This window comes from Chamaea fasciata, unplaced genomic scaffold, assembly GCF_029207755.1.
Source record: "Chamaea fasciata isolate MVZ Bird 193981 ecotype frontalis unplaced genomic scaffold, bChaFas1.0.hap1 SCAF_5, whole genome shotgun sequence".
NCBI lineage: Eukaryota > Metazoa > Chordata > Aves > Passeriformes > Sylviidae > Chamaea > Chamaea fasciata.
In genome coordinates, this window is record NW_027094090.1 from 37,322,199 (window position 1) to 37,349,111 (window position 26,913).

The 26,913-nt window shown below is 42.0% G+C and overlaps 2 protein-coding genes across 2 annotated transcripts; both read left to right on the forward strand.

The window, feature by feature from the left end:
- Positions 1-5,066: 5,066 nt before the first annotated feature.
- On the forward strand, positions 5,067-12,156 carry LOC136289454 (glioma pathogenesis-related protein 1-like). The gene is made up of 6 exons (XM_066183271.1): positions 5,067-5,332; positions 7,449-7,694; positions 8,130-8,242; positions 9,480-9,562; positions 11,322-11,348; positions 11,442-12,156. Exons 1-6 carry the CDS (start codon positions 5,153-5,155, stop codon positions 11,666-11,668), a joined length of 876 nt encoding a protein of 291 aa, XP_066039368.1. The 5' UTR covers positions 5,067-5,152; the 3' UTR covers positions 11,669-12,156.
- A 1,591-nt stretch (positions 12,157-13,747) lies between these two features.
- On the forward strand, positions 13,748-24,885 carry LOC136289455 (glioma pathogenesis-related protein 1-like). Its single transcript, XM_066183272.1, has 6 exons — positions 13,748-14,044; positions 18,721-18,966; positions 20,775-20,884; positions 22,642-22,724; positions 23,865-23,891; positions 23,982-24,885. The coding sequence occupies exons 1-6, from the start codon at positions 13,865-13,867 to the stop codon at positions 24,131-24,133; spliced, it is 798 nt and encodes a 265-aa protein (XP_066039369.1). The 5' UTR covers positions 13,748-13,864; the 3' UTR covers positions 24,134-24,885.
- The last annotated feature ends 2,028 nt before the right edge of the window (positions 24,886-26,913 follow it).

Sequence of the window (26,913 nt, forward strand, 5' to 3'; positions counted from 1 at the left end):
CCAGTAAACCTAAGCAATAAATCACAGCATCTTCTATTAAGATTTAAAATTTGGTACTTTAATGGTAAACTCTCTGGAAAACAGTCATGGCTGAAAGACAAATACAGAAGATCATTCATGTTCAGGAATCAGCTGCAGAGAAGTAAGACGTACTAGAATGTGTTACTGGACAAGAATTGGCACATTTACTCATGAAGCTGTCTTTGTAAAATGCCCTGATGTGTATTTAAAGCTATACCATAGGAAGAGTAAATATTTGTTTCCAGAGGCTCTCTTAAAAGTATTTTGAATATTTGTACTATTGAATCTACAGTATCTGTGTATTTTTAGTTCGAATTAATTTTTATGTATCAAATCAAAATCCTTTAAGGCCTGTTCAACAATAAAACCCAAAAAGTTTCATGTTTAATTAATGTGCCAGCGATTACTTGCCTGAAGACAAAACTGCATTTCAAATATCTTTTCAGTTGCCAGCAAGTGCTCTTAAAAAGTTAATTTTCAACACTGAAGGGAGAAAAAACTTGTCTAATGAAATTAGTTTCTATTTCTGTGCTGCAATAGAAAAAGTCAATTCAAATAAAACACAGTTACTTACCTAAGTAAGGGGAAGTATCTGTTTATGAAACTCCAGCGTTTGATATTTATCTGCTTATTGCTGACTGGTTTTATCTGATTGTTTAAGATTCTGTTGTAACTCAACATTGCACAACTATTTCACCTTTCATGCTTTGTAGACTTGGGATCCAGCTTTGGCACAGACTGCAAGGGTATAGACAAATGCATTTTTGAACATATACTTAAGTAAGAAACATCTGTACCACCCTAATTTCACATCTGTTGGAGAGACTATTTGGATTGGAGGTCATAAAGTTTTTGATGTTGCTGATGCCATTAAATTGGTATGGTGAGGTCAGATTTTTAATTTTCGTAGTGCAGAACTGTACTAAGGTTTGTGGTTGTTATATTCAAGTCAGAGTTTTCTTTGGTAAAATGTCCTGGTTAGTGCCTAGCATATAAATCAGTACCATGTGTAAATAACACAGAGGTGTACATATGGTAGCAACTGGAAGCTCACTGTCTTTTTTAATATCAAGCAATGACTGTACTGCATTACCCCTGCACTGGTTCATCTCAGTACCTTGTACTATAATTCACTCTTCTTGTCCACGATATCGACCTCACTGAAAGCCTCACTTCTCATTTCACTGCATGATTACTACATGAACTTCACAAAATATTAATTTCCAGTTCTCTAGTTACCAAGCCACACAGTTCGGAATTCTTTAAGTCTGAAGATGCTGTTCAAAGCTATCACAGTAACTGCAGAATGTCTGTGGGTATTCCTTAGTAAAAAATGTTGATAGAAGGATAAAACCTAGCCTAAGTAAATTTTATTCTTTACAAATCTCATAAAAAAGAATAGAAAAAAATCAACAACAAAATTTGTGATATATTTCTGATTTTTCAGTGGTAATTCTTAGAAACTTAATGCTGCTGAGAAAGTAAAGTTTTCTTTTGAACACTTAATATTTTAAGTTTATTTATTTATTCTCATTTTGAAAGAATAAGCTTTGCAGTAGAATCAGTTTCATCTATGAGCAAATACATGATATTTCACTGATCTCAAACATGATAATTTTAATGTCAAGTAGATCTTATCTAGTAAAAGCAGCTATTAAATTTCTTATCTCAGTGTTCAAAGGTGCTTAGACTACTCTCTCTGTAAATTACAGATGAAAATACTGTGCAGTTTATTTACAGAGAAACTGTTACCAGACACAATGGTATCTATGAGATTCTTTTTTAGTAAGCTTTGGACTGTGAAATGAACATACCAAAAGTTACCAGAATCATTTTTGGAGCATTTTCCTTTCAGCTCTTTTTGTCTTTTCTCACTTATTTCTCTTCAAGTGTTAATTCTTGTTTTCTGCCCCTGGTTCTGACTATAACAAAACCAAAAGCAAAGCTGGAGGATTTAAGTTTTGCTGTTTATTTGACAGTAGATTTTTTAGAAAGCTAGAACCAGACAGAATCATAGGAAAGTATTTTTCATTTTTTCTGTGGCACAATAAATTATGAAACATTACCTAGCAAAGTAGTTTTTGCATTTTAATAATTGCAATTCAACCTTGTCTGCATAGAATTCTGGAGGGTTTTGCACATTTCACTTAGAGTGATGTTCACATCTAAACTTTCTTTCCCTTGATTGTTTGCTCCTTTCCTGTTATACACAGTTAAGTAATTTCAAAATGTTGATGCATTTCAGGCAACGTTCCAGGGAAAATCCCAAAGGAAACTAATCGCCGGGAAAAAAAAGCAGGGCACAAGGATTATACAGTGTGAACATGTTAAAGTGTCATCAGAATTGATAATCAAAGACCATGCATGATCCAGGAACAATTGTGTTCTTGAAGGCTCCAACACAAAATTGAAAATGAGTGAAATTTATGAATAATAAATGGATGGGCTGTGTAGACCCATTGAGAGAGCCACAACACTGGAATTTCAAAATGGTGGAAATCTCAAAAATGTATGTGAGGCTGTTACATAAAGGCCCCTGAAATGCTTAGTCCTTAACCCAGTATTGAGGTAACACCATTTAAACATTAAGATCCTTTTCAAAAAAAAAAAAAAAAAAAAAAAAAAAAAAAAAAAAAAAAAAAAAAAAAGGTTATGTTTGATGAACACAATTGCTTCCTTCATTTATAGCCAAAGAGTTGAAACTTTTGGGAATGTTTAAGGCAGTTTGTCAGTCTGAGGCCTGTACTCTTCCTACTCGGGTGATACTCCATTACTGAGTAAAGCTACTATGTCTGCATGTCTTCCAGAAATGGAATGTATGATCATCCAGATGTTCTAGGTACAGAATTAAACATTTTTACCTGAATTGTTTACAGTTTGGTTAGTCATGTGCAGAAGGTATTAGAAGAATTTCCTCAGAAAAAGCAGATGCCTAAACTGTAATGCCCATCTTCTCTTAAGTTTGGCGGGTAACACTCTTTGGTCTAAAAATATGCAGTGCCCAAGTTTTTGCACCTAAGTTTACAGGAGTAATCATCCAGATCACTTCAAAATTACAGTAAAATATCTGCAGTCCAGTCCCATACTAATGGCCTTCTCTGTTAATTGTGAAACTGTTTACAGCCTCATTATTACAAAATAATTTTAGGATTTTTTAGCTTTTAATGAAAACAAAATGTTTTCTTATGGAATAATTCTTGTGGAAATTCAATATCACCACCATCCTGTCCCGTAATCTGTTTTCTGCTGAGGTGCCATTGTGTAATAGCAGCAGCAATGCATTTCAGAATATCAGTTTATTCATAGGTCTGGAAGGCCAAGTGATCTTGCAGCTGCCTAATCCTGTGGACAGAATAAGAAAACCCAGCAGATCCACCCCATTTGTTCAACTGAACCTAGTAAGTCAAGGTCAGACCTTCTCTCCCCAACACAAGGAACAATACTATGTGGGCAAGTTGATCTGAGAACAAAAGTAAAAGTAATTTCACAAATTCCCAGGCATCATGGATATCTGTAATAGGCCAGTTTTAACCAGTTTTTAGTCCTCTGACTAAATAGAACATTAGGAAAAAATTATAAATGTGAGGTTTTGTTTTTCCAGCCATTTTGAACTAAAAGCAGGCCAGAAGTGTGAAAGTGGGATGTAAACATAGGGAATTTTTCAAAATCATGAGGCTGTAAAGCTTCTTGCATGTACCCAGCTCACAGTGCTAAATTTCACTTGAGATCTGTGGAAGGCTAGGCAATGGCTTTTATTGTCCAGACTATATAATGTGATGACCAAATCCCAAAACTTAATTGTTGATATCCACTTCTTAATGCTGGCAAAAGTCTAAAACTCTCTTCTTGGGAAAATATCATAGATCCTCGAGGGCAGGCTGAACTTCTGCTTTAGAGTCACTAGATGGAGCCAGGAATGCAAGAAAGCATTTTATAACCTGGACTATCCTGAACCCATCAAAATTTCCTACTGAATAAAAATCTCAGTTCCTTTTTGCAAACACAGATTTTCAACAGCATGCATATATAAGTGCAAGGCCACTGTATAGTTAAATTAATTGTGCAGTTTTAGTGTGATGATTTTTTTCCTGCAAACTGCATGTAGTTGTAATGTAATCATGAGTTTACATTGTCTGACCAGCAAAACTCAGCAAGGAATGAGACCCATTAACATATTTTACAATCTATTTGCCACAAATTTTCCCTGTAAACGTACCTAAAACTGGGTTACAAGACCTTAGCTCTTAAAACATATGGTTCTTCTTATGCTCTTGCATATTTGTACGATTTGGTATAGGTTTGAAAAAAAAAAAATTCAATCAGCTTGTAGAACATTTGGAGAGACAATACAAATGCCAATACATACCATCCTATTGCCCTGAGAAGTGATCAGACTTGGAAGGTTATACCAGGAGTGCTAATCGTGTAGCTGCTCTCCAGGAGCACAAGAAGCTGCTCCAGTGATTTCAGGCTAGCAGGTAACAGCAAATAACTAAGGAGGAGAGAATCAACACATTCTCAAGCTTGGGATTTCTAAATTATCCTTGTTACACACCAGCTAGGCTAGAATGTCTGTTCTGCAGCAAGGTGCTGTTCAGGTATGGTTTTTTTCCTCCTGCTGAAGCACAGATTTGCTAATTCGGTTTATTTCTTGAGTACTTCTGATATGGAAGCAATGTCCTGAAACGTAATTGTAACTGGTATGACTAAGGAGTACTATTGGAAAATGAGCTGAATAGCAGATTTCTGTTTTGTCAAAGCTGCATTTTTTATGATTGATGCAGGTTTTAAGAAACGTGTTCGGCATCACCTCTTCAGATAAGACCAAGAATCACAGAGTGGTTTGGCAGTCGCCCAAGATGGAGCACACTCAAAGAAAAGACAGAAGTATACGTGGAGTGTTGCTCCTTGCTGATAGGTATGGCAGCTGCCTGTTTCATGCCTTACCCTTTGACTGCCAGCTGTGATGTCAGATAGATTTGTACCTGATTAAGCAATGCTCTTCACTTCCTGTTTGACACTTTCAAGTGCTGCCACACCCAGGGGACAACCTCTGAAAAGCTGCTTGCCGGTATAATCTCCACCTAAGAGATTCGTCATTTTAAAACTTAAGAAAAAACACTGGAGGATTATGAAAATCACATTTTTCTTTGCTGCATTGTCCTCGCTGGATTTCTTCATTTCCTTTCATGCTTATCTGCAATATCCCTTGCCTGACATAGAAGATGCAAAGTTCATTGAGGATTGTGTGAGAGCTCACAACACATTTCGATCCAAAGTGAATCCACCAGCCAGCAATATGTTTCGGATGGTAAGGTGGTGTTTGTGATCTTTTTGAAATTATTATGGACTGGCCTGATGATTTAGCCCATCTTATTCTTCATTTGTACCATGGTTTTTTTCCATTTCAGTTAATGATTTCTGTAACATATATATTGGTTCTTTGTATGAAATAGAAAATACATTCATTTTCACAGTATTGTTCAATTTTAATAATTTGAAGGGAATTTCTTTTTTAGCACAAGATTTAGCTACTGTCAACTTCAGCCACAGCAAAGGACTGTATTGCAAAAAATAGTGTCAGTATGTCATCTACCTCTTTCTAAGAAAGATAGTAATCTGTTTTATATCAGGTCAGGTTTCATACATGGAAGCTGTTTGGCTTTTAAAAAGTTTCTGACTAGGCAGTCTGCAACAGGATTTGTTGAAAATCTATCATCTCCTGTTGTTTCTTCTAATCTAGAATATGTGTTGAATAAAGGGATTTTCCAGAACATCCATTTAGATACCTAATCTTCATTTGCTGTAGCAGGGTCTGAAGAGTAGGGATAGTGATATCTAGGGTGAAAAGCAGAGCTTTCAACAAATACAGTGGATATCAGAACAGGTTATAGGTAGGTCACACGTTGTTCAGTGGAATACATAAGGAAAAATGTGTATAGCTAGGTAAGGGAGGTAACCCCAGTCAGTGCATGTCACTTCTCTGCACCCTATAGCAGTGCTGCATAGCTGGGAAGGAAGTTAAAAGCATTACCACATGCAGAGTATGAATCGTTTCTACAAGTGGAAGCTCACAGTAAAGGGATGACAGTACCAGTGACTTCAAGTTCTTGCCACATTAAAAATTATGTTTAATTAGGAAAGCAAACTTACCTGCTCAGACCAAAGACCCAGCAATTCTGGAATAACAGCAGGAGGAATATATTTAAACCTCTTGAACCGAAGGTGTACTTACAAGGTGTCCAATCATGGTACTTACAAACTCTTAATGGATTTTTTTTTTCCAGCCTTGAGGTCATAAAAGTTTTTTTATCATTTCTAGCATCTCATGGCAAAGGGCTGCACAGTCTAACCACAGGTTGTGTGAAGCTATTTCCTTGTGTTTGATTTGGGCCTAGCTTCATTTAATAGTGTCTGGTCTTCGTATTGGAAGATGCAAGTTAATGCTGCTTATTTATCTATTTCACACAAGATGTTCAGATGTCTCTGACTGAAGCTGCAGAGCACTCGCTGTTGCTATAAGAAAGCATCTTGAAGATGAGCATCCTACTTCAGGTTCTCTCTGGCCTTTCTAGTTCTAGTGTACCTTTCCTAAGGTGGGGTGCTGTGCTGCACACAGCATTTAACAGGACTTCTACAGAAATGTGATGATATATGTGGTTTTATTCTCCATTCCTCTGCAAAGAGTTGTGAATACTTTGTTTGCTTTACAGTCTACTACTTTCAAGTGGTAATAACCATCTCCAAACCTGTTATTAGGAACAGGAACTCGATTTTTTCTCACATCCCTTAACTTGAATTTCCCTGTACTGCACTTTACCTGTCAGCGTAAAATCTGCAAGTCTGCCAGACTGGTTTGTTAAATTTTCACTTGTGCCTCTTTGGATGGGAGTGTTTCCTTCTCAGCCCAGCAGAGATGAGTGAGTCTTTTATTTGCTTTGTTCATCTGCAGAGGAGGGAGAAGAGAAAAGAGGCAGAAGGAGCTGTGGAAGGGAGCAGCTGTGACTCTCCCTTCTGTCCTGGCCAGCAGAACAGAATTCCTATCTGGCCTGGTAATAGTTGCCAAATGCAAATCCTTGGACAGCTAGGCACAAAGTCCCCCGAGCCCCTCTACACCTGGAAGTTTCACACAGTTATCATCTCCAGGTGAAGCATCTTAAAGACTGCACTGCAGTTCTAAATATATTAACAAGTCAGATACAACAGGACAGTGGATAGATCCTGCATGTCCTGCAATAGCTAAGGGAGAAAGAAGACAAAAATTTGTTATGGGAGTAGAGATGTCAAGTAAGAGGAAGAAACTGAAGGCAGGGATGGGAAGCAGAAAAGGGGAAAAGAACTTTTAACAAGTTTCTGTTTAAAAATGTCTGAATTCAGCTAAGTCACTGCAGTGCAGGTTATAGTACATTTTTCTTACTTTTCTACAGTCCTGGGATGCTGCTTTAGCTAAGACTGCCAAAGTATGGGCAAAGAAGTGCATATTTGACCACAATACCTACCTTAAAATGCCAGGAAAAATGCACCCCACCTTCCCACTTGTTGGAGAAAACATCTGGACTGGCACAGCCCGCATCTTCTCTGTGGATGCAGCTCTCAGGTCCTGGTTTAATGAAGTCAGCAGCTATGATTTCAGCACTAATAGATGTACTCACATATGTGGCCACTACACTCAGGTGAGTCTTACATGTCCAGTGCTTTATAGTCTAACATATGCATAGTCTAATATGTATATAGTCTAATTTCACCAAAGATCTGAGTACAGACTAGGAACAGATTGCTTTGGAACATGAATTACAGCAGGGCTTTGCACCCCCTAGTTTATTGTTGCATGAGATTGGAAATAAATATAATGAGCCCCAGGGTTGTCAAGTTCTACTTCCAGTAATGGTGGAAAGGGATTATCCCCTGGAAATTTCACATTCACAGGGGAGACAGATAATAAGTGCAAAAATGGCTCAGTCCATCATTTGTCCCAGCTGCCCTTTGGGTTAAGTTGCTCCTGTGTCAGCTGATTTAAATTTCTCTGAGATACTTCCCTTCTCCTTCTTCCTTAAATGCTCTTGCTTTGGCAGTATTTGAACAGTGCATTACTTCCCTTTGTCCTGCAGGTCGTCTGGGCAGAGAGTTACAAAGTTGGCTGTGCAGTTCACTTCTGCAATACAGTTGAAAATTTTCCTGGACTGTTAAATGCTGCACATTTTGTTTGTAACTATGGACCAGCGTAAGTTAATTGTGGCATTTGGGTGGTTTTTTGTTGTTTTTTAAATACCCCAGCTGATCTGGTATCAGATGCCAACAATGATGGGTGCAGTTATAACAAATTTCAGGATAAGCTACAACCTCATGTCACTTGTCCAAGGGAAACTTCCCCTGGCCATTGGGAACAGAACCTATTGGACATAGCTGGAACTGCAGAAAATTCCATTCAAAAAAAAATCATGAGAGGAGATCAGAGCTGAGACCACTCACCATAATGCAGATGGTAGAAAAAAAATTGTTTTGACTTCAGTCTCTGCAGGAAAAGTGGGAAAGGTGTAATCTTCCCGTTTCAGAAAGATTACATCTTTCTCTGGCCCTACACAAATTTCAAACAACACATTGTAATTTAAGAAATAAAAGGAAGACAGTCCTCTAGTTTATCTGGTACTGTAGGGGTTTGAAAGCAAAACAAATGAGAGGCTCCAAGTCAGAGATACAATTTAAAAGGAAAAAAAGGCAAGAAAGTAAAATAAAATAGATGCAATAATACAAAAGATCACTGACAGAGTCAGAATACAACCTGAGCGGAGTGATGGAAGCAGTCCAGATGAGATGGTCTTCCTGAAGCAGTGATCTTGTAGAAAGGTCTGGTAGCTCGGGTCCTCTGGGAATCCAGTGGGTAAGTGCCCCTCTGGTGTTCAGAGTCTCAGCTTATATCCAGGTTGGAATGCTTGGTTCCTCCCTCTGGGCGGAGCATCTCACAATGGGATGGTGAGTCATGTGATAAGGCCTGATGGGCCCATTAACAGGAGGTAGTCCAGGAGGGGGTTATCTGTGAGCTGTGTAGCAAAGGTGCTGATGGGCCCATTAACAGAAGATAAGCCAGAGTGGAGGAGGCAGGGAGCACTGCCTCACCTGGTTTCAACAGTTCATGAAGATGGTGATAGAATATACTTCAACCCAGGACAGGTACCCTGCAGTATTTCTACCTACTTTTTACAGGTTTGTTTTTTATAATCTGGGTGGGTAATGAAGGACTAGAGGCAAATTCTTGTATGCTTACAATAATACAGGATTGCCTGAGAAGTCACAATAATTTCCAGTGGCAGGAGTCAGCTGCTCCCCGTGCCAGTGAGAGCTTTAATCTGATCTAAAAAGAATTTCAAACAATTGCAATAACAAGCTTTTTTGATTAGGGTATTCCCTCCCCTTGGTAGCTTTTCAACGACAGCTACCAAAATACTGTTCCTGTTTTGCAGGGGGAATTATCCAAGAAAACCATATAAAGATGGACAGCCATGCCGTAGATGCATTAATGAGACGTGTGTAGACAAGCTCTGTGGTAAGACCAAAGTGATCAGTAAGAAAATTGCATAGCAATAAAAGTGGCATAATTAGCACTGGAAAGACAACAACAAGTCAATTTGCACTAGTTGCACTATGCATAGTGGGTCTGTAATAAACCACGCAGCAACAGTACCAAACTCTGGGAGGAATAGAGAAGGAAGGAAATAATTGAAATACTTGGCTGTTGAAGGCTCTCAAAAGAAGACGCCAGAGTTTCTGATGCAAGGAAGTATCAGTTAGACTATTTTCTCCCTTTTATCTGGTCAGGAAGTCAAATCCAAAATTTTAGCCCCAACAAATATTCACTGTCTAGTTCTTCTCTCCCAGCAGAAACAGGAAATTTACCTTCTGGTTTTTTGGCTTGTTTAGCATGTCCTAACACATTTTCCAGACAACTGTATTTCTGAACTAATACTAAGACTGTACCAAAAAGCACAGTTATTTCTAGCTTCCACAATTTTCTGAAAAACAGCAGTGAGAGCTTGTTTGTAAATCTTTTCCCTACTATGCTCAGTGTTATCAGAGTGCTGGTGGAAAATAATTAAACGAATAGTTGTAACAGAGGTCAGAATGCTCAGGGGATGAGGGGATTTTAATCAAATCTTGAGGAACAATTAATAATTAAAAAAACCTTTGGAGCAGGCCTGTGGCAGCTGTGGGCTGTCTGGCTGGTGCTGGGAGCCAGTGTGAGCTGGCACAGCCCACTCCCAAACCCTGCAAGGATGCAACAATGAAAGGAGTGTGGTTGAAGTAAAAACCTCTCTGGGGTGGAGGTGCTCCCTGCAAACGTGCTGCCTGGGCCTGAGAGAGAAGTGGGCAATGGCGAGGGGCTCAGCCTGCTCCCTTCTCTTTGCCTCCCCTCTAATGAGCCAGAGTGACTCTGTGCTGGGTCTGTCTCTTCAGTGTCAGGGTGTGGGCACAGCAGGGACACACACAGCCCGTACCCCACCACTCTGAGTCTGCTCCAAACAGCATAAACCTTTATGTCAATTCACCTAGTCCCAAACTGGGCAATGCTTTAAATAAACAGAGATTAAAGGAGGTGCAGCAATGACCTAAATCAAATATGAATTTTATAGAGAGGTTTAATGGGGATGGTCTTTACTAGCCAGGCTCTAGACAGCGACAGCTGTAGAAATTATTGAGCATTTGGTACTCTTATTTCCTTCTGTAATATCCTGGCTGACTCATCTGAAAGTCTCAGACTGATGCATCACAGGAAAACTAGAAATATCTCAAAGACTAGGGGGAAGAACAGGAGAAACAAAGTATTTAAAAGTTAAGTGCTAGATCCTACCACCCACTTTCAACATTTTCTCCTATAGGCCAAATGAGGAATTTCAATAGGACGCACACAGGCAATCCTGCAAATGCATCAAAACTTTTAGTAAAGGTGTATTTCTGTGATAAATTAGTAGTTATATTTGTCTGTCTGTAACTACTTAAATTTGCTATCTGTAACAATAAAAAAAAATCCATGTTTTGTTGTTATTTTTTATTCCCTTATCTCCATGACACAAATTCTTCCTGATACAGCTGGTTTTTTCTGCTTCTCTTTCAATTCAATAAAAAATATGAACTCCACACCAGCTGGGAGCCTCTTTTGCTGGCCTGCTTCCCTCTTGAAGGATGTTTTAGGTATTAATTGGCATCATCAGTGCAATCAGCCAGGCACCAGCAAAGGCTTACCTCTTTACATTAAGAACCACCATTGAATGGTACTCACATTACTTTCCCTTCTGATCTCTTTGCAGAAAATGCAGAACGTGAGAAGCTGATAAGTACGTATCAAATTCTTCTTAATGGCTTTCCTGTAAGTATTTCCTGTAAGGGTAAGACTAGGTCTTAACACCTGTTTCTTCACTGATTTTTAGGTTATGCCAACTGGTATCCAGACTGGGATACACAGCCCCAGCCACCACAGCCCCGTCCCCCCAGGCCTCCTGTGCCATCACAGGTGCCACCTGCTGAGCATCCACACCCCTCTTGTGACCAGTACTGTATTAGTATTTTAATTTTAAGGCCACTCTTTCTCGTATTGAGTGCTGGTGCTGTATTTCTAGTACAACAGCACTTTCCACACACTTTTTTTTATGAGTAATGGTCAATTAAGATACTGATTATGATTCTACTTCTGTATTACTCTCACACAATTGGCATACATTTAAAAAAAACATTTGCTCATCTCTCAGTATCCCTGCAATGTTTATCCAGCCAATGTTTATCTATAGAAAAGACTGCTTCTTCACTCAAGGCAAGATATAAGTGGCTATGCATAGAGGTAATATTATTTATTGGCAGTAGCTGCTACATGCTCCTATGTCTGTACGAGCCTCTTAGCTCTAGGGGTAAGTTGCTAGAGGGACCACAGAGACTAGATATTACTCCATGTGCTAACTAACAATCCTCCTGGAAGCCTGGGGCATCACAAAGACATGTCTGAAGTGGCACACTGTATGCAAAAGAAGCAGTAATTCATCTTCATTAACCTTCAGTTATCCCAGACACAATTTTCCCCAAATAATGGAGATTTAACTGCATATATTACTTTTTATGAACAGGAATAAAGCTTGCCCTTTGCTATATTTAGCCTATGTGTTTTGGTGTCCATTACTCTATTGTCAGTTGAACTATTCAGTTCTTCTCTCAGTAATCCTTGTTCTCCCTAAGTAGAAGAATACCAGGGAAAGTTGACAGAGTATGGATAAAGGTGAAGTGTCAATGGGGAAAGGTTAATTTTAGGATGTGAGATGGTGAAAATATCCAAAACACAGAGTAGATGGCAGCCATTGTGACCTTTCAGATAGCAGGAAATAGAAGATGAAATGGGCTCAGGACAGATTCTGGTTTAGAAATGGAATATCTCAATTTCATTTAAAAAGTCCAAACCTCTGATGGATTCAGTTTGTTTTGAGAGACTCAACCTGACCCCCATTGATCCAACATATGTTTGTTGGTGAGGGGAATCTTTCAAGTCAGGAGATACTGACTGATATTAGCAATGCATGACTGTGCTATCAATATTTAAAGCTGTTTTTTCCCTCCTTTGTCTTTGTGCTGATGTTTTAAGAACACAGTGACTCAAATTCTGAGCCACATTGCAGCACATCATCCCACAGAATAAAAATGGGCCCCAGCCAAAGTTCTTGTTAATAGATCCCTTGTGGGAGATTAGAGTGAAATGGCACTGAATGACCAGTAAATAAATAAATAAATAGAGCAGCTTTAGTTTATAACAATTTGGTTGTAGTTGAAAGGAAGAAAATCTATAAGAAAAAGAAAGAGAAAAAGCAACAGCCGTAAGAGTATCTAGTTTCATCAAGAAAAGAAAATTTATCCCAAACTTTTCTGCAATACATTATGATTACTATGAATAGGATTACAGGGGCCAAACAAATAGTAACAAAGAAGCCTAAAGTACAGGAGATACACTTGCCTCGCACAGTTAAAGAAAGAAGAAAAAAAGAAAGAGACAAGACTGCTACGGCTCTAATGTGAACTTGTAGCTTAATTTCCTTAGTCTCATCACAGTGTTCTTGAAATATGACTCGTTTCCTGTGACTAACTTTGTATTCAATTACCATTGCTAAAGTAAGTCCAGCCCACAAATCTTCCAAGCAAAATGCTGCTGGTGGAGCTAAAACTGCTTTGTACAGCTGAAACACTCTGCTTATAAAGCTGGAAGACCAGATCTTGAGAAGCATGACTATAAGGAAAGGGCCAATGGCATTTGGCCATTGTGTATGCCTTAAGCAAGTGCTCGGTGACGGAACCGGCTGAAGAAAACTTCCCTGGTGCCTGGGCACAAACCACAGAAATGAACTGATTTTCAACGCTGGCCCTGCGGGGGCAGGACCGACACTGATACTTTTCCCGGCGGCGTTCCATTGCGGTGTGTTATACAGCGAGTGAATAACTGCACAAGCACAGGCAGCGGGTCTCAAACAGGACACTGGACTTCGGGGGTGCTGCCCTGCCTGGCCCCCGAGCGGCCGCCGCCCGCTCTGGAGCAGGACAGCAGACTCTGCGGGAGCTGCCCCGCCCGCTCCCCGCTCCCCGGCGCCCCCGGCCGCGCGCAGCACCGGCCCCGCGCCCGCCCTCGCGCCGCCCGCTGGGGCGGGCCGGGCCACGCCCAGCTGCCCTGCGGCCGGTGAGGGGCTCCTCGAAGGTCAGCCCGGCGGGCAGGGAGCCTGGCGGGCTTCAGCGCCACCGCTCCGGGCCCTGGGTGTCCCCTGGCATGCCCCTAGAGCCACTGTGGTGACTTTCTGCTTGCACCGTCTCTCTTCTCCCTTTCCCGATGACAAGCAGATTTTCAACTTGTGTGCTGGCTTTACTACTCTTTTGTTATTCCTCTGATTCTTATGAACCATCAACACTGCCTGATCCTCGGGATCCAAAGTTTATTGAGGAATGTGTGCAAACCCATAACACATTGCGGTCGAGAGTGGATCCACCAGCCAGCAACATGCTCTACATGGTAAGGGAATCTTCATGACTTATATACAAATTTGTAGCATTGCGATGCTGTTGATGATTTTCAAAGATTGCTTTCGTGGTCAAATGCAAAAAAATCAGAAAACAACCCCACAAAAACCTGGGGTCATAGGACTGACCGCTTTTTGAAGCAGAGAAGAAGGCCCTAATTATCAGGTGGCTTTGTGCAGTTGGATATGTGCACAGTTTTGCTCTGGCTGAAATTCCTCACTGGAAGCCCGAGAGCCCAGCCCTCAGCCGAGCGCTGTCGTGCTGTGTGAGAAGCTCCTTGTTGCGAGGCACCGCAGGCAGCTGGGCAGCCGGAGGTGTGGGGCTTTTGCGCATCTAAGCACAGTCTTCATGCTCTAGTCGGCGAGGGCAGATCCTGTTGCCAAACATGCAGCAGAGCTTTCTCTGAGCATTCTCCGAGCATTCTCGGCAAGGCTCTCACGGACTGAGCCGGCAGAGCGGCTGTTCTGAGGGGCTGGGCCTGCAGGGAAAGCCCAAAAGCACCAAGTGCTGCATGACCGAGTGCTGGAGACAATCGTGTCCCCCACTGCTCTGCCCCTACCTGCTCCCCGGGCACCTCAGGAGTAACATCTGCAGCTACCATGCAAAACACAACCTGTCTTTCAGTGGACCACAACCATTGTCCTAATTCTGAGCTCTTTCTTTTTGCCCCGCTTTCTTACTATGATCACCATGATCTTACGCATGATCACCACCAGAAGAGGACATAGCCACAGCTGTAATTAGCAACACCCCAACTGAAATTAGGGGGAAAAAAAGCTTCATTTGCCATTTCCGGTTGTCAGACACTAAAAGAGAAGTTCCCCATTTTGGAGGGCTAACTGCGCAATAATCAAACTTGAATTGCAAACATGACAGGAAACTTACTTAGTTTCTCTTCTAGATGAATCTTTTACATCAGCTCTCCTCAGCTGTGCATCCTGACTTTCCGAACCTGTTGCTTTGGACTCTTTATTTTCTACATTGCTTTACTGGCAATGTAGAAAATAAAATATTGTTAGGATGTGTTAAAAGTGCAATATTCATATTTTTAGATTGTGCTTAATTTCTTCTTTTGAAAATAAACCCTGAAATCTGGGGGAAAAAAAAAAAAAAAAAAGAAGCATAAGAAAGAGACAAATAGATTGCATCTAAACCCGAAACTGAATCATGGTAAGTTTCTTTCAAAACACTGCAAAACCCCTAGTCTTAAATATGACCTCTTCCAGGAACTATTTAATGTGGAGATAGAAGTGCAATGCATGATAAAATCTGTTATGAAAGTAAAAACATTGGAATTGAAAACGGTATTTTGAGTGGCCTTTGGCACTTCAAAAAGGCAGAAAAGATGATGGTGCTTTTATTTCACAGGGAACTCCTTTTTTTCTGGAGATAACTGTCCACCTAGATTGTAAAAAAAAATAAGATTGAATTCAGAGCATTCCCGTATTTTGGAAAAGGGGTTTTTAAAAGAAAATACAAAATTGAAATTCCTTGAATTGCACGTAACAAAGTTCAACCATTGATATTTGTAAAACATGTATTATAAAATGAGAATGTTGATCTAATTTTTTTTTTTACCTGACAAATGTGAGCCCATTCTCTGCCAACCAGACATTGCTTAGTTATGTTCTAAGGCTCCTCAAAAACAGCATAGTCTCACCAGTTTCATTGGGGCGTCACAACAATCTCCTTTAAATTAGTGCTGCCTTCCATCACTTTTCACATATTACACATTAAATTTTTCCTCCTTAAGTCAGCAAGAAACTTGTTATAAAATGAAAACTGAGAAGCAGTTCATGAGGGGGGAAAAATGTAAGTATTGTTTCCTTAAACAGCAGTGATTTCTATAAGCAAATCTTCCTCTCCTGTGCATTTTCTTCCCATGCCATTTAGTCCAACCTTGATGTTTAAGTGCAGTATTATAAGCAAATAAGAAGTGTAACTGCAGTTTAACTAAAGATGATTGTGAACATTTCTGTACACTGCTTTTCATCTGTCAGCCAGTTTAAGCTTTCACACAAAATGGAAAGCGTATTTCAATTTACTGTGCACCTTTAAACTTAGTATTATGCATACCTTTATCAAACTTAAAACCTATTACTACTATAGGATGAAGGAGAGGAGGTGCATGGACTCTTAAAAAGCAGAATGTGGGAAAAAAGAGACCATGAAGCACTAAGGTGCATCCCCCACTGTCATGTATCTTTCATCATGATCATCTCAGAGCCTTGACAAGATGTGAAATGAAGCTTCTGTCTTAACTGGCAGAGTTGTCTTCCAGGACTAGAAGATAAGTTCTGTACAATGCCAGATTGTATCCATTGTTCTTAAAAGTGTCTAAGGAAATACTGCACACTTGAAGTAAGACTCCCTACCCCAAATTTAATACTTGATGTGCTGAGTTGCTATCTAAATTATTTGTGTCCTAGTGGGTGTATTTGGTTTGCACAGACAGGTTTTGGAAGCGGAAGGGGCATACAGGGCTGGTTTCTGTGAGAAGCTGCCAGAAGCTCCCTGCATGTCCCACAGGGCCATTTCCCTGCTGCTGGCCAAGGCCTAGTCTGTCAGCCACAGTGGTGGTGCCTCTAGGATAATACATTTAAGAAGGGGAAAGGTTGTGCACAAGCAATTGCAGCCAGAGAAGACCAAGAACCTGTGAAAGGAACAGCCCTGCAGACACCAATCTTGGTGCAGAAGGAGGGGCAGGAAGCGCTCCAGGCACTGGAGCAGAGATTCCCCTGCAGCCCGTGGTGCAGCCCATGGTGAGGCAGGATGGGACCCTTCAGTCCGTGGAGGTCCATGGAGGAACAGAGATCCAACTGCAGCCTCTGAGGACCCCACACTGGAACAGGTGGAGGCCTGAAGGGGGCTGTGACCCTCTGGGAAACCTGTGCTGGAGCAGGGCCCTGGCAGGACCTGTGGCCCCGTGGAGAGAGGAGCCCGCAGTGAGCAGGTTTGCCGACAGAACAGGTGACCCCATGGAGGACCCACTCCGGAGCAGTGTGTTCCTGAAGGACTGCACCCTGAGGGAGGGACCATGCTGGAGCAGTGTGTGAAGGACTACACCCCATGAGGAGGAAGAGAAGTTTGTGAAGGACTGTGTCCTGTTGGAGAGACCCCACAGTGGTGCAGGAGAAGAGTGTGAGGAGTTCTTCCCCTGAGGAGGAGGGAGCAGCAGAGACAGTGTTTGATGAACAGAGCATAACCCCCAATTCGTGTCCCCCATGTGCTGCTGGGGGGGAGAAGGGAGTGGAAAATCAGGACTGAAGTTATGTCCTGGAAGAAGGCAGAGGTGGAGGAAGGTGTTTCAAATTGTAATAAATACAATTAATTTCCCCAAGCTGAATCTGTTTCACCCATGTTAGTAACTGATGAATGATGTCTCCCTGTCTTTTGCAATCCAGGAGCCTTTGGCGGCATTTTCTCTTCCCCTCCCCAGCTGAGGAGTGGCTTTGCTGGGCACCTGGCCAGTGTCCACCCCACCACAGTGGGAAAATACACCCTCCACAAATGTTAGGCAAAGGAAGAAGTGGAAGACATAGGTTAAAAAATATTTTCAACTCTCTGTAGATGCATTTTGGCATGATCTTGTGATTTTTAATTACTAATTGGTAGCATAAACAATACACATTGTTTCAGACTTAGCTATGGTACCAAAAAAGCTTATGTAGGAAAACATAGACAAAATCTAATAACCTACCTACAAAAATCTACAAAAAGGTAGATTGTAAAATACACCTTTTCCTTCATCATTTCTGATGGATTCAAAACAATTTCTTTAGAGTTTCCATCATTTGCAGAAGCAAGTAAGCTATTTTAATTAATTCAGAAGAGGAATAAAAAGTTTATTTTTTAAAAAACTTCAGTACGAAATAGTTTAGTGCTGGACAATCTAATTTACATAACACAAAGTGTAACTAGGACTACAAGCATACACTTGTGGTACTGTATCTACCAGGAGGTACAATGCTGTAATCACTCAGTCAAGGTGTGTGCACAAGAAAACCCAGCAAGAGCAGACACTACCTCCAGTGCAAACAAAAGACATTTACATAACTCAATTGCTTAAATAACCACTTCCTCTAAAATGGAATAGCAAGTGAATGAGTCATTCCACAAATATGAATTCAGCACTAATGTTTCAAGCCACCAAACACAATGATGCTCACCAAAGGGTTGAGTTTAAACTGTCTCCAAAATCCCAGTGTGCTTGTCAACTGACCTGCAAGCCATGGCCTTAAGCAAATACAAGGCTACACAAGACTCTTGCGTTATTGATATGGTAAGCATAACCCTCATTTTCCAGATTCCATGTAAATTCACTTCAGTTTACATTAATGTTCTGTCATGGTCAGCACAGCCTTGAAATGCTCATTGTGCCACAAACACTGTATTTGCCTGATGTACAGCTCTTGGTGTCCAACAAGCCAGTCAGCCAAGATCATATACCATCCCAAAAATTTCCTCAAGCTTAATCAACAATTTAAGTTCAAATCAGAAACAAACCTGCAAGCCAATCTACCATGTAGCTCTGTAAGTCTCAACAGAAGTAAAAATGAATGAACCAAAAGCATCTACACTATTGAGACCCAGCTTTTCCTGAGAGCTGCTCTGAATTACTGCACTGCCAATATAACAAAGTGATTTTTAACTGTCTTTATTTTGCAGAGTTGGGATCCAGATTTGGCAAAGACTGCAAAAGCTTGGGCACAGAAATGCATGTTTAAACATAATATATACCTTAAAGAGCAAGGGAAGACTCACCCCAGATTTAGTTCTGTTGGAGAAAACATCTGGACTGGCTCAATTTCTGCCTTTACCGTGAAAGGAGCCTTGGCCTCTTGGTACCGCGAGGTTGAATCCTACACTTTCGACACCAATAGGTGCAGTAGAGTATGTGGCCACTATACACAGGTAGGCATTGCATTTCTCCATCTAAACCATGAACCAGCTTTGCCATTTTTATGCAAAACCTGTACATTTCTGTTGAAGATTTAGTGAACTTTTCCAGGTTCTGTAGTCTTACTATATGTCTGTGCACAAGATGTTCTTATGTTCCCATTTATGGGAGGAAAAGAGCCACTGTATTATTACTTTAAATGTGGCAGTTCAGGGGGTTTTTTGGAAGAAAATAGCGCAGCCATCAAGCAGTCAGATTAGACAAGCAGTGGCCAAAAAACAGGAAATGGCAGTGGCTCTGAGCTGCAGTGCATGAGTGGAATGACGTCTCAGCTCTGTCAGGCAGACTTCAAATGCCACGGGCTGGAGAAGTACCCTCATGAAAAGAGATGTCTGCAGTTCTGCAAACATCATATGTGCACTTTGTCCAACTGCTATTCCCAAAGGAAGTGGGAAAAGTGAGGAAGAAGACTGCCACTGCCATGATACTACTGCTATCACTACCCACAGCTATAGGAAAGCAGGACAGCTTCCAACAAGCAGCTCTAGGGTTAAACTGTGAACTGAGGCTATTTACTATTTTTTGCAGGGATACATATGTTCATTTAGGACTTGAGTAGATGACGTAAAGCTGGTGGGCTTTCCGAACTTGTGTGCAGAGAAAATACTTGGATGCAGGAGCTGTGAGAGGTGACTGCTGTTCTTTGAGCTTGCTCTCAAGGACATAGCAAGAGTCAGCACCTGGAAACTGCACAGAAGCACACCTTACCTGGCACTAAAGCACAGTGCTGTTGACCATGGTGTTTGTAGAAGAGCGGCCCATGCAGTTTCATGGGGGTAGAATAAAAAAATAATATTATTCTCACTTGGAGTTAGCAGTGATAGTGATAATTCTCTTCTCCCCAACTGTGGAGAAGAGAATTTTCCCTGGGCACAATTACTGCAGTTACCACAAATCACTGCTCAGTCAGTGCCCTCGTGGGATAGGGAAGGTCCTTTTATTCAGTCCTTCACAGTCCTCAGGAATTAGGTTATCTACAGCTGGTGCCAGGAGCAACCTCTGCTCTGCCACTGCACTGAGAAGACCCTCAGGAGCCTGAGGATTGTCCCCTTGCCCCAGAGCTGGTACCAAACAGGCATAAACAGAAATGGCCAGACCTCCCCTTTAAGTCAGTGGAAGCACAAATGTATTTATGTTCCAAATTGCCAGGATCCTTCCATATTACTCATGTAGTCAGTCATCGCTGTTGTTTTATCACCCTCAAATACTGCTGTGCCCTTGTCTCCCCTCTGCTGCTGTCATGGGAGTTACTTTTTCAGGCAGGACTGCAGCCCAGACACAATCCTCCTCCCAAAGCACCAGTGCCTTCTGGCAATTTGCTGTATGTCCTCACAGGATTTAGTAAAGGGGCAGCCAGCCCTCATAAGAGCCGTTGCAGAGCAGATCATGCAGCCTTTTCTGCATGGGTGTGAACTCAGCTCCTGCAGCAGGAAAGAGAAAGCTGATCGATTAGGTTGAAACAAAGGAGATGAACTTCATCTTTCTCCTTCGCAAGAAAGGAAAACAACATGTTACAGCCAGTTGTGTCTTCTTTCTGCATAGTTTTAACAAATACGTCATGAATTGGGTAAAATAATCAGTCTTTTTTCGGAACAAACTATGATTTTGAGATCCATTACTGCTGCTTTTCCCTGTGAAGCCTGCCAGAGGAGTCCTCCTCATCCCATTGTATGTGATAAAAGCGAGGAGAGCAGGTCTTCTCCTAACTTTCCAGGTGCTGAATCAAAGCCTTTGTCACCAGCATATCCATCTGTCTTTGCAGGTAGTTTGGGCTACAAGCTACAAGGTCGGTTGTGCAGTCCACTTCTGTCCCGAGGTGAAATACATCTCCATACCCAACGCAGCACACTTCGTCTGCAACTATGGGCCGTCGTAAGGTTTTTTGTTATGAATATTTCACAGGGTTCGCGTCCTACCCCTTCCCTTCCACATGCAAGTTTATTAGATTAGTCCATTTAGTCCTGTGTTTTGTGGGAGGAAATAATCTCCAAAATAGAGAAAGAGGTACACCTTTGTCCAACCAGCTTTTTTTTTTTTTCTATTTGCTAGATGAGGGCTATATATTGGAGACAAAAAGCAATGGGACTGGAAGAAAGGATTAAATACAAGATGTTGACATGAAAATACTGAAGTGATCATCTGAAAGTTAATCCCTTGCTCCTGATTGCCAAGATGGCCCCAGACAGTTGCCAAAGTGCAAACACAAAGTCTGAAGATATTCCCACGTATGCCTGAAGAGTTAAGCCCCTAAGTCAATGGCTTGGATAAACATTGAAGTGTGCAGTGCTGGCAGCCTGCAGTCTTAGCAACTGAGAGCTGCGTAGGAGGCTGGGGCTGCTCAATACAAATTTGATCCAGAGTTCCTTCATATGCTTAGCCAGTAGGATATCCAGCAAAGATGGATGTATTATTCTCTTCTCCAGCTAATAAATACCACCACGGTATAAATGCAGCTTTAAAAGCCTTACATACTTACCATGTTGGGCCAAGGTCAGGCAGCTCTTGAACTCAAGCAAATTTGGCATTCCTTTTGCCAATGCCTCATCCTTGGAAGAATATGTACCCCTGACTAGATACCTTGAAATGACTCAGCTGCTGCTCTCCCCAGAAGCCCCACATGCAAATGTGCAGAAGGCCAAAATCCCACTGGATTTCTTGCCCTGTGTTGGCACCGGGAAGAGGAGTGGCACCTTCCCCAGCACCCAGCAAAGCAGGCAGGGGTCTCTCTGGAGAGGCAAGGGACTCTAGAGAGGGCTTTAAAGCTGGGCCCTTCCCTGCTGTGTGAGGACATCACAGATGGTCAGTTGCATGCTAACAAGAAGAGTAATGTCCCATCCAGCTGTTGATTTTGAGAAGCAGCAGCTTCATTGCTTTGTTTCAGCTCTACCAAGACCCCAGGCAAGATGCATATATAGTTTCCTCAAGTGAATGTACTCTTCAGCTTAGACCAAGCAATGAAAGCCTCACCTTGCTGAAAGTAATGAGGTTTTACCATGAAGTTTCATCTCACTGCTGAGATTTCATGCTTACAAAATCCCTCTCTGTGCTCATGGGCAGTTTGAGGCATGCTGTAAGTTTTGCTTTGGCCATGCTTTGAGCAAAGCACTCAGCTGTGTTTGGTGCAGTATCAGCCTGGGCAGAGGTAGCTGGTCCCACTCATGCCACTGGCAGAGGGAGGGAGCAGGAGAGAGACCTACATCACTCCTAAAATACTAACCATCAAATGGATGAAATCACCACTATGAGAGATTCTCCAACACCAGAGCATTCCTCTTCAAAGTTGAATACACACATACACACAGTAATTGAACCTGCTCGTTTCCATAGCCAGAGCCAGCTATGAGAGTCCAGTGTCTCCCTGCACACAAATTACCCAACTCAGAGATTGTTTCAATTCCCAGGTTTGCAATACTGCTGTCTCCAGGTTCCTAAACAACAGGGTGTCCCATTACACTTAATCTCTTCTGTTTCACTGCATGTCTTGGGCACAGGGCACTCAGACAGGACTCTTGAAAAAACCGTCACTCTATCAACACAAGTGAAGCAAAACTCAGGTTAAAACCTGTTTAGCAGTAGGTAGGAATGTCTTCCCAAGGGCTGTTTGAGAGCAGTGTTATTTTCCTTCACAGTGGGAATTACCCAGTGCAGCCATACAAGCCGGGAGACGCGTGCAGCGCATGCGGTGGTGAGCAGTGTGTCAACCTGCTGTGTAGTAAGTAGAAGACAACCAGACGTCCTCCCCAAGCACATGTAGAAAGGGAAAAAGCACACAAAAGATACCAGCAGGAGGCAGGCACAGCACTCTCCTGTTCCTAAATACAGGCTGGAAAACTGCAGTCAGAAGCCAAGTGGCTAGTGATGCACAAAGTGAGGAGAGGAGGGCAGAAGGAGCCTGTTTTCTACCCTGGGGAGTGATGGGATGGGGTCTGCTCTTCAGGTGCTGAAGGGTGTATTACAGGAGATATGGTGGCTGCAGTTTAAGGTGTTATTACCCCTGCCAGAAGTTACTGCTTGCAGAAACAGAAAGCAGAGAATGGGATACCTGTCCTGTCCTGGGGACTCCCGGTTATTACCTGATGTGTGAGCTGTGGCTTGAGCTGGTGCAGGTCCAAGCAAGCTTTGCCCCTGCCATGCCACTGCAGGTGGGGAGAGCAGCCATGGCACTGCCAAAGCTGCTCACTCCAGTGAGCATCAGCCAGGCCATCTGCTTTCCCCTAAGCACTGGGAGAGAACAAGGCTGGCATGCAAGAGCCTTCCTGGAGATGCAGTGCTCAACCCAAGTCTGGCAGCCTTCCTGATATGCCTGCACTTGGCTTTGTAATGGCTGCATGGAGTCAGGAGGGGAGGAGACCTGAAATTTCCATAAAGGCAAGGCACTGTGCTGTGGCCATTGGCCTATGGGAAGCTGAGGGTATGGTCACACATTTCCCCAGCACTCAACCACTGGTGAACTAAAGGAGTGGGGAGATGGTGTTAAAAGACCAGAACCTAAGGAATGTAAGGGAGTGCTGGATTCACAGGGCTGTTTAATGTTAGTTGCCAGCTCTCAAAACACACGGCACAGGGCAAAAGCCAAAGTGGTCTTGGGAAGCACATCCGTGGGGGGAGTCCTCTCTACACCAGCCACTGGTGGTAGAAGTCAAAAAAGTGTGATAAACCACTCCTCAGCAGAGTCCTGAGAGTCACTGCAGGGCTCTTCCAGAGTCAGCACGTCTTTGCTTCTTCCTGAGAAGAAAGACATCAGCTGTATTTATAAGCCCATTGTGATGGTCACATTTCATTCCCTTTTGGTTAGAGTCAAACTGTTTCTAAATTATAAGTGTGCTTATGTTTACTTCTTTTCTCTCTCCAGAAAATGCAGAGCGTGACAAAGTCATTGGTAAGTACCACTGGAATTACTGCTTCCTTTTGTTGCCATTTTTGCAGTTGTACTTGAAAACAAGTGAATTGTTTTTTTTTTTTTTCACAGAGGATTCCAAGTGGCATCCAGACTGGGACAGACCTGCATGTGATGAGTTCTGCATCTCCATTATTGTGTTAAGATCACTACTCCTTGTAGTGACATTTGTGGCCACCTGGCTCTTACCAAAATATTGGTCTCTAGTATCTGCCAGTGGGTAACACCCATGTAAAAGACCACAAGAGCACTTGGTTTAACTCATCTCTTCCATTCACATAAGTTACAGGCAACATCAACATTGTCTCTACAGACGTTGTTTGCATCCACAGGTGATTTAGAAGTACAAAAATAACATCTTCATTGCAAGTTGTAGTTACAAGCACTGATAGCAGCTTTTTCATTGCGCAAAACCATTTAAAAGTTAAAATGAATTTAGATGTTAAAATTGCTTTAAAAGTGAAAGTATTTTTAAAGTGGAGCAGTGTGCATGTGATCTGGTGGGTACAAGGGCACATTGTCCAGGCAGCACACTAAGGTGCAGGCAGCTGCCCAACACACTTTAGGAAGGGCTGGAGAGTGTCCAGCCCAGGAGCCAGGCCCCAGCCCACAGCCAAGGTACAGGCTGAGCATGCACCTGTCTCATTCCTATTGCACTCTTACCTTGGGCACTCCTACAGCAAGATGCAGAGTGGCCTGCATAATTTATTTTTTAAGGATTTTAAGGATTTTTTTGATCCCTGTGAGCTCTGGCATTTACATCCTGTGGCAGCATTTCCCAGTCTCACAAAGCACTTGTCATTGGTACTTCACTTTGCCTAGAACTTGTTTTTAAACTCATGGCATCTGTGCCTAAACAGTTTCACCTGTGTTTACATGGTTGTGTATCACTTCAATTTTTCCTGTTGTGGTTTTGGGGTTTTTTGAGCATAGGGGTTTTTACTGCTGTTTCAAACAATAAATTGTTATTTCCTGCTTCCTGTGTATGGCACTCATGAATTTGCAACATGAGCTAAAGTTTAACTGCTGGTGCACAAAATAACCCCAGATTCAGCTACAACTTGCACAACACTAGAAAAAATGATGGGAAAGATAGAAGTCCAAATAACATCACACTGTGCCCATAGTTACAACTTTGGTTCAACAGCCACCAAAGAACAAATCTCCTGGAACCTGCACATCTGGAGCAAGCAGAAGGCTGCAGGGACAGCTGCTGTGTTCAGCTTGGTGTGTCCTCTACCAACCATGCTCAGCTCAAGCAGAGTCTGGAAGCAGCAGAGCTGCACAAACTCACAGCTGGACCACAGCAGTCCCTATCTATACTTTTAGAAGCTTCAGCACCGTGTCTCTCTGCACACACTGCTGTAGAGGAAGCCGGGAGGCTCCCCTCACCCCTACGTTTCTGTGGTATTGTCACCACAAAACCTGTCAGTGTTTCTGCATGCCAACTCCTGACCCTGACTCCTGCTCTTACTACTGGCATGGATTTTAACTGAAAATGCTGAACTGGGGCCCAGCATTTCTCACATTACACTTCCAGATAGTTATCTGCTAGTACTGCTGGTACTAGAATCATTTCAATATTGCAGCATTCCTTGAATAAATGATTTCTCAAAATGTAAATATGGCTGGGGACAAAATTATGAATTTCATGCTTGATATATCTTTATACATCTTAGTTTGTTGACTGCTGGAGCCTCCACAGCCAAGACAGCCACACTCACAGACACTCTTGTGTGAAACCCAAGCCTCAAGCTCCAGGTACTGCAAAGCCCCGTCTAAAAATCGGCTGGCAAGTGGCACGTGGGCAGCAGGAGTTAATGTGTGGGCACTCTCCTGCTCAGGGCTCCACAGCAGACTGCCCAGCAGGATCTCTGCCCCCATGTGGGTAATACCCTTCAACTGGAAAGAGGAATGCAGGGAAGGAAATCAGATACACTGCTGTGTCCAGGGAGCTTAAAATGAGCTCAGCAGGAATTCTCCCCTGCTTAGTTTAATTAATGAGTGGTCTCCAGGTGAGGAAACAGAAGCAACACAGAGACCTTAAAGTTCAAAATGTTAACACTTTCATTTCACTATATACTTAAGCAGCTCTTAGGAAATCCTAAGAAAGACCTTCCTTAAAAAAAACTGTGGGCTTAGGGGGGATTAAACCACCAAACTTTACAATGTGGCATCTTTCAAACAAACAAACAAAAAACCAAAAAGCTTGAAAATCAAGAAGTCAGGAAAAAGCAGCTTTGTCATTTAAGGATACACAAAAATCCAGGTATTTAGCTCTGGTATGTCAAACCACTTTGAATTGCCCACACAGCATATTCCCATGAATTCCATATGATAAATGCAAAACACTGATATGGAAATAGACTTCAGGTACATTTTTGCAACTCTGTAAACTCTCAAATCAGTTTAAGAACATAATTTTGCAGTAGTTCAAGCTGTTCTGAAAATACAAAAAAAACCCCTTCACTCTTCCAAGCCCACTTTATTATCTATTATTTACGTTTTACACAACTGCCATACTCTGTCAGAAAACAGATGCACAAAGCACCATCAAGTGACACCATGCAGCCCCTTGCCATTCAGCTATGGACTCTTGGGCAGACAAATCCTTTGGCTTGCCTACAGGAATATGAATAAGCTTTCTTGATTTTCCAGTTTAAGTAATTCAGGTCCTACCAACAATCCTTGAAACTTGTCAATAGTAACAACCAAGAAATAATAAACACCATGTCATACCTTTCCACCCCAGAACAACAGGACAAGATTTCCTGAAGCGTAGTAAGAATTTTACTGGAGAGAAAGATGTCATGTAAAAGCTGCATAAATGACTCAGCTGGGGGTCCTAATTTAAAAAAAAACACACTTCCATGGAAGTAAACATAAAGCCAGGCTGCCCCAAGATGAGCTACATTTTCCTGCACTGCAAATCAGGCACCCAAGAAGTCAGCTGATGCAGCTGAAAACTCCCTTTTTACAGGATACTTTCACAGCCAGATTCCTG

What these genes read in the sequence shown, in the direction of transcription:
- LOC136289455 (XM_066183272.1), top strand. Translation starts at nt 13,865, where the DNA reads ATGACAAGCAGATTTTCAACTTGTGTGCTGGCTTTACTACTCTTTTGT. An exon ending in TATGTGGCCACTATACACAG is followed by an intron (nt 18,967 to 20,774) that starts GTAGGCATTGCA and finishes CTGTCTTTGCAG; the next exon opens with GTAGTTTGGGCTACAAGCTA. An exon ending in GTCTGCAACTATGGGCCGTC is followed by an intron (nt 20,885 to 22,641) that starts GTAAGGTTTTTT and finishes TTTCCTTCACAG; the next exon opens with TGGGAATTACCCAGTGCAGC.
- LOC136289454 (XM_066183271.1), top strand. Translation starts at nt 5,153, where the DNA reads ATGAAAATCACATTTTTCTTTGCTGCATTGTCCTCGCTGGATTTCTTC. An exon ending in GTTTGTAACTATGGACCAGC is followed by an intron (nt 8,243 to 9,479) that starts GTAAGTTAATTG and finishes CCTGTTTTGCAG; the next exon opens with GGGGAATTATCCAAGAAAAC. An exon ending in GTGTGTAGACAAGCTCTGTG is followed by an intron (nt 9,563 to 11,321) that starts GTAAGACCAAAG and finishes ATCTCTTTGCAG; the next exon opens with AAAATGCAGAACGTGAGAAG.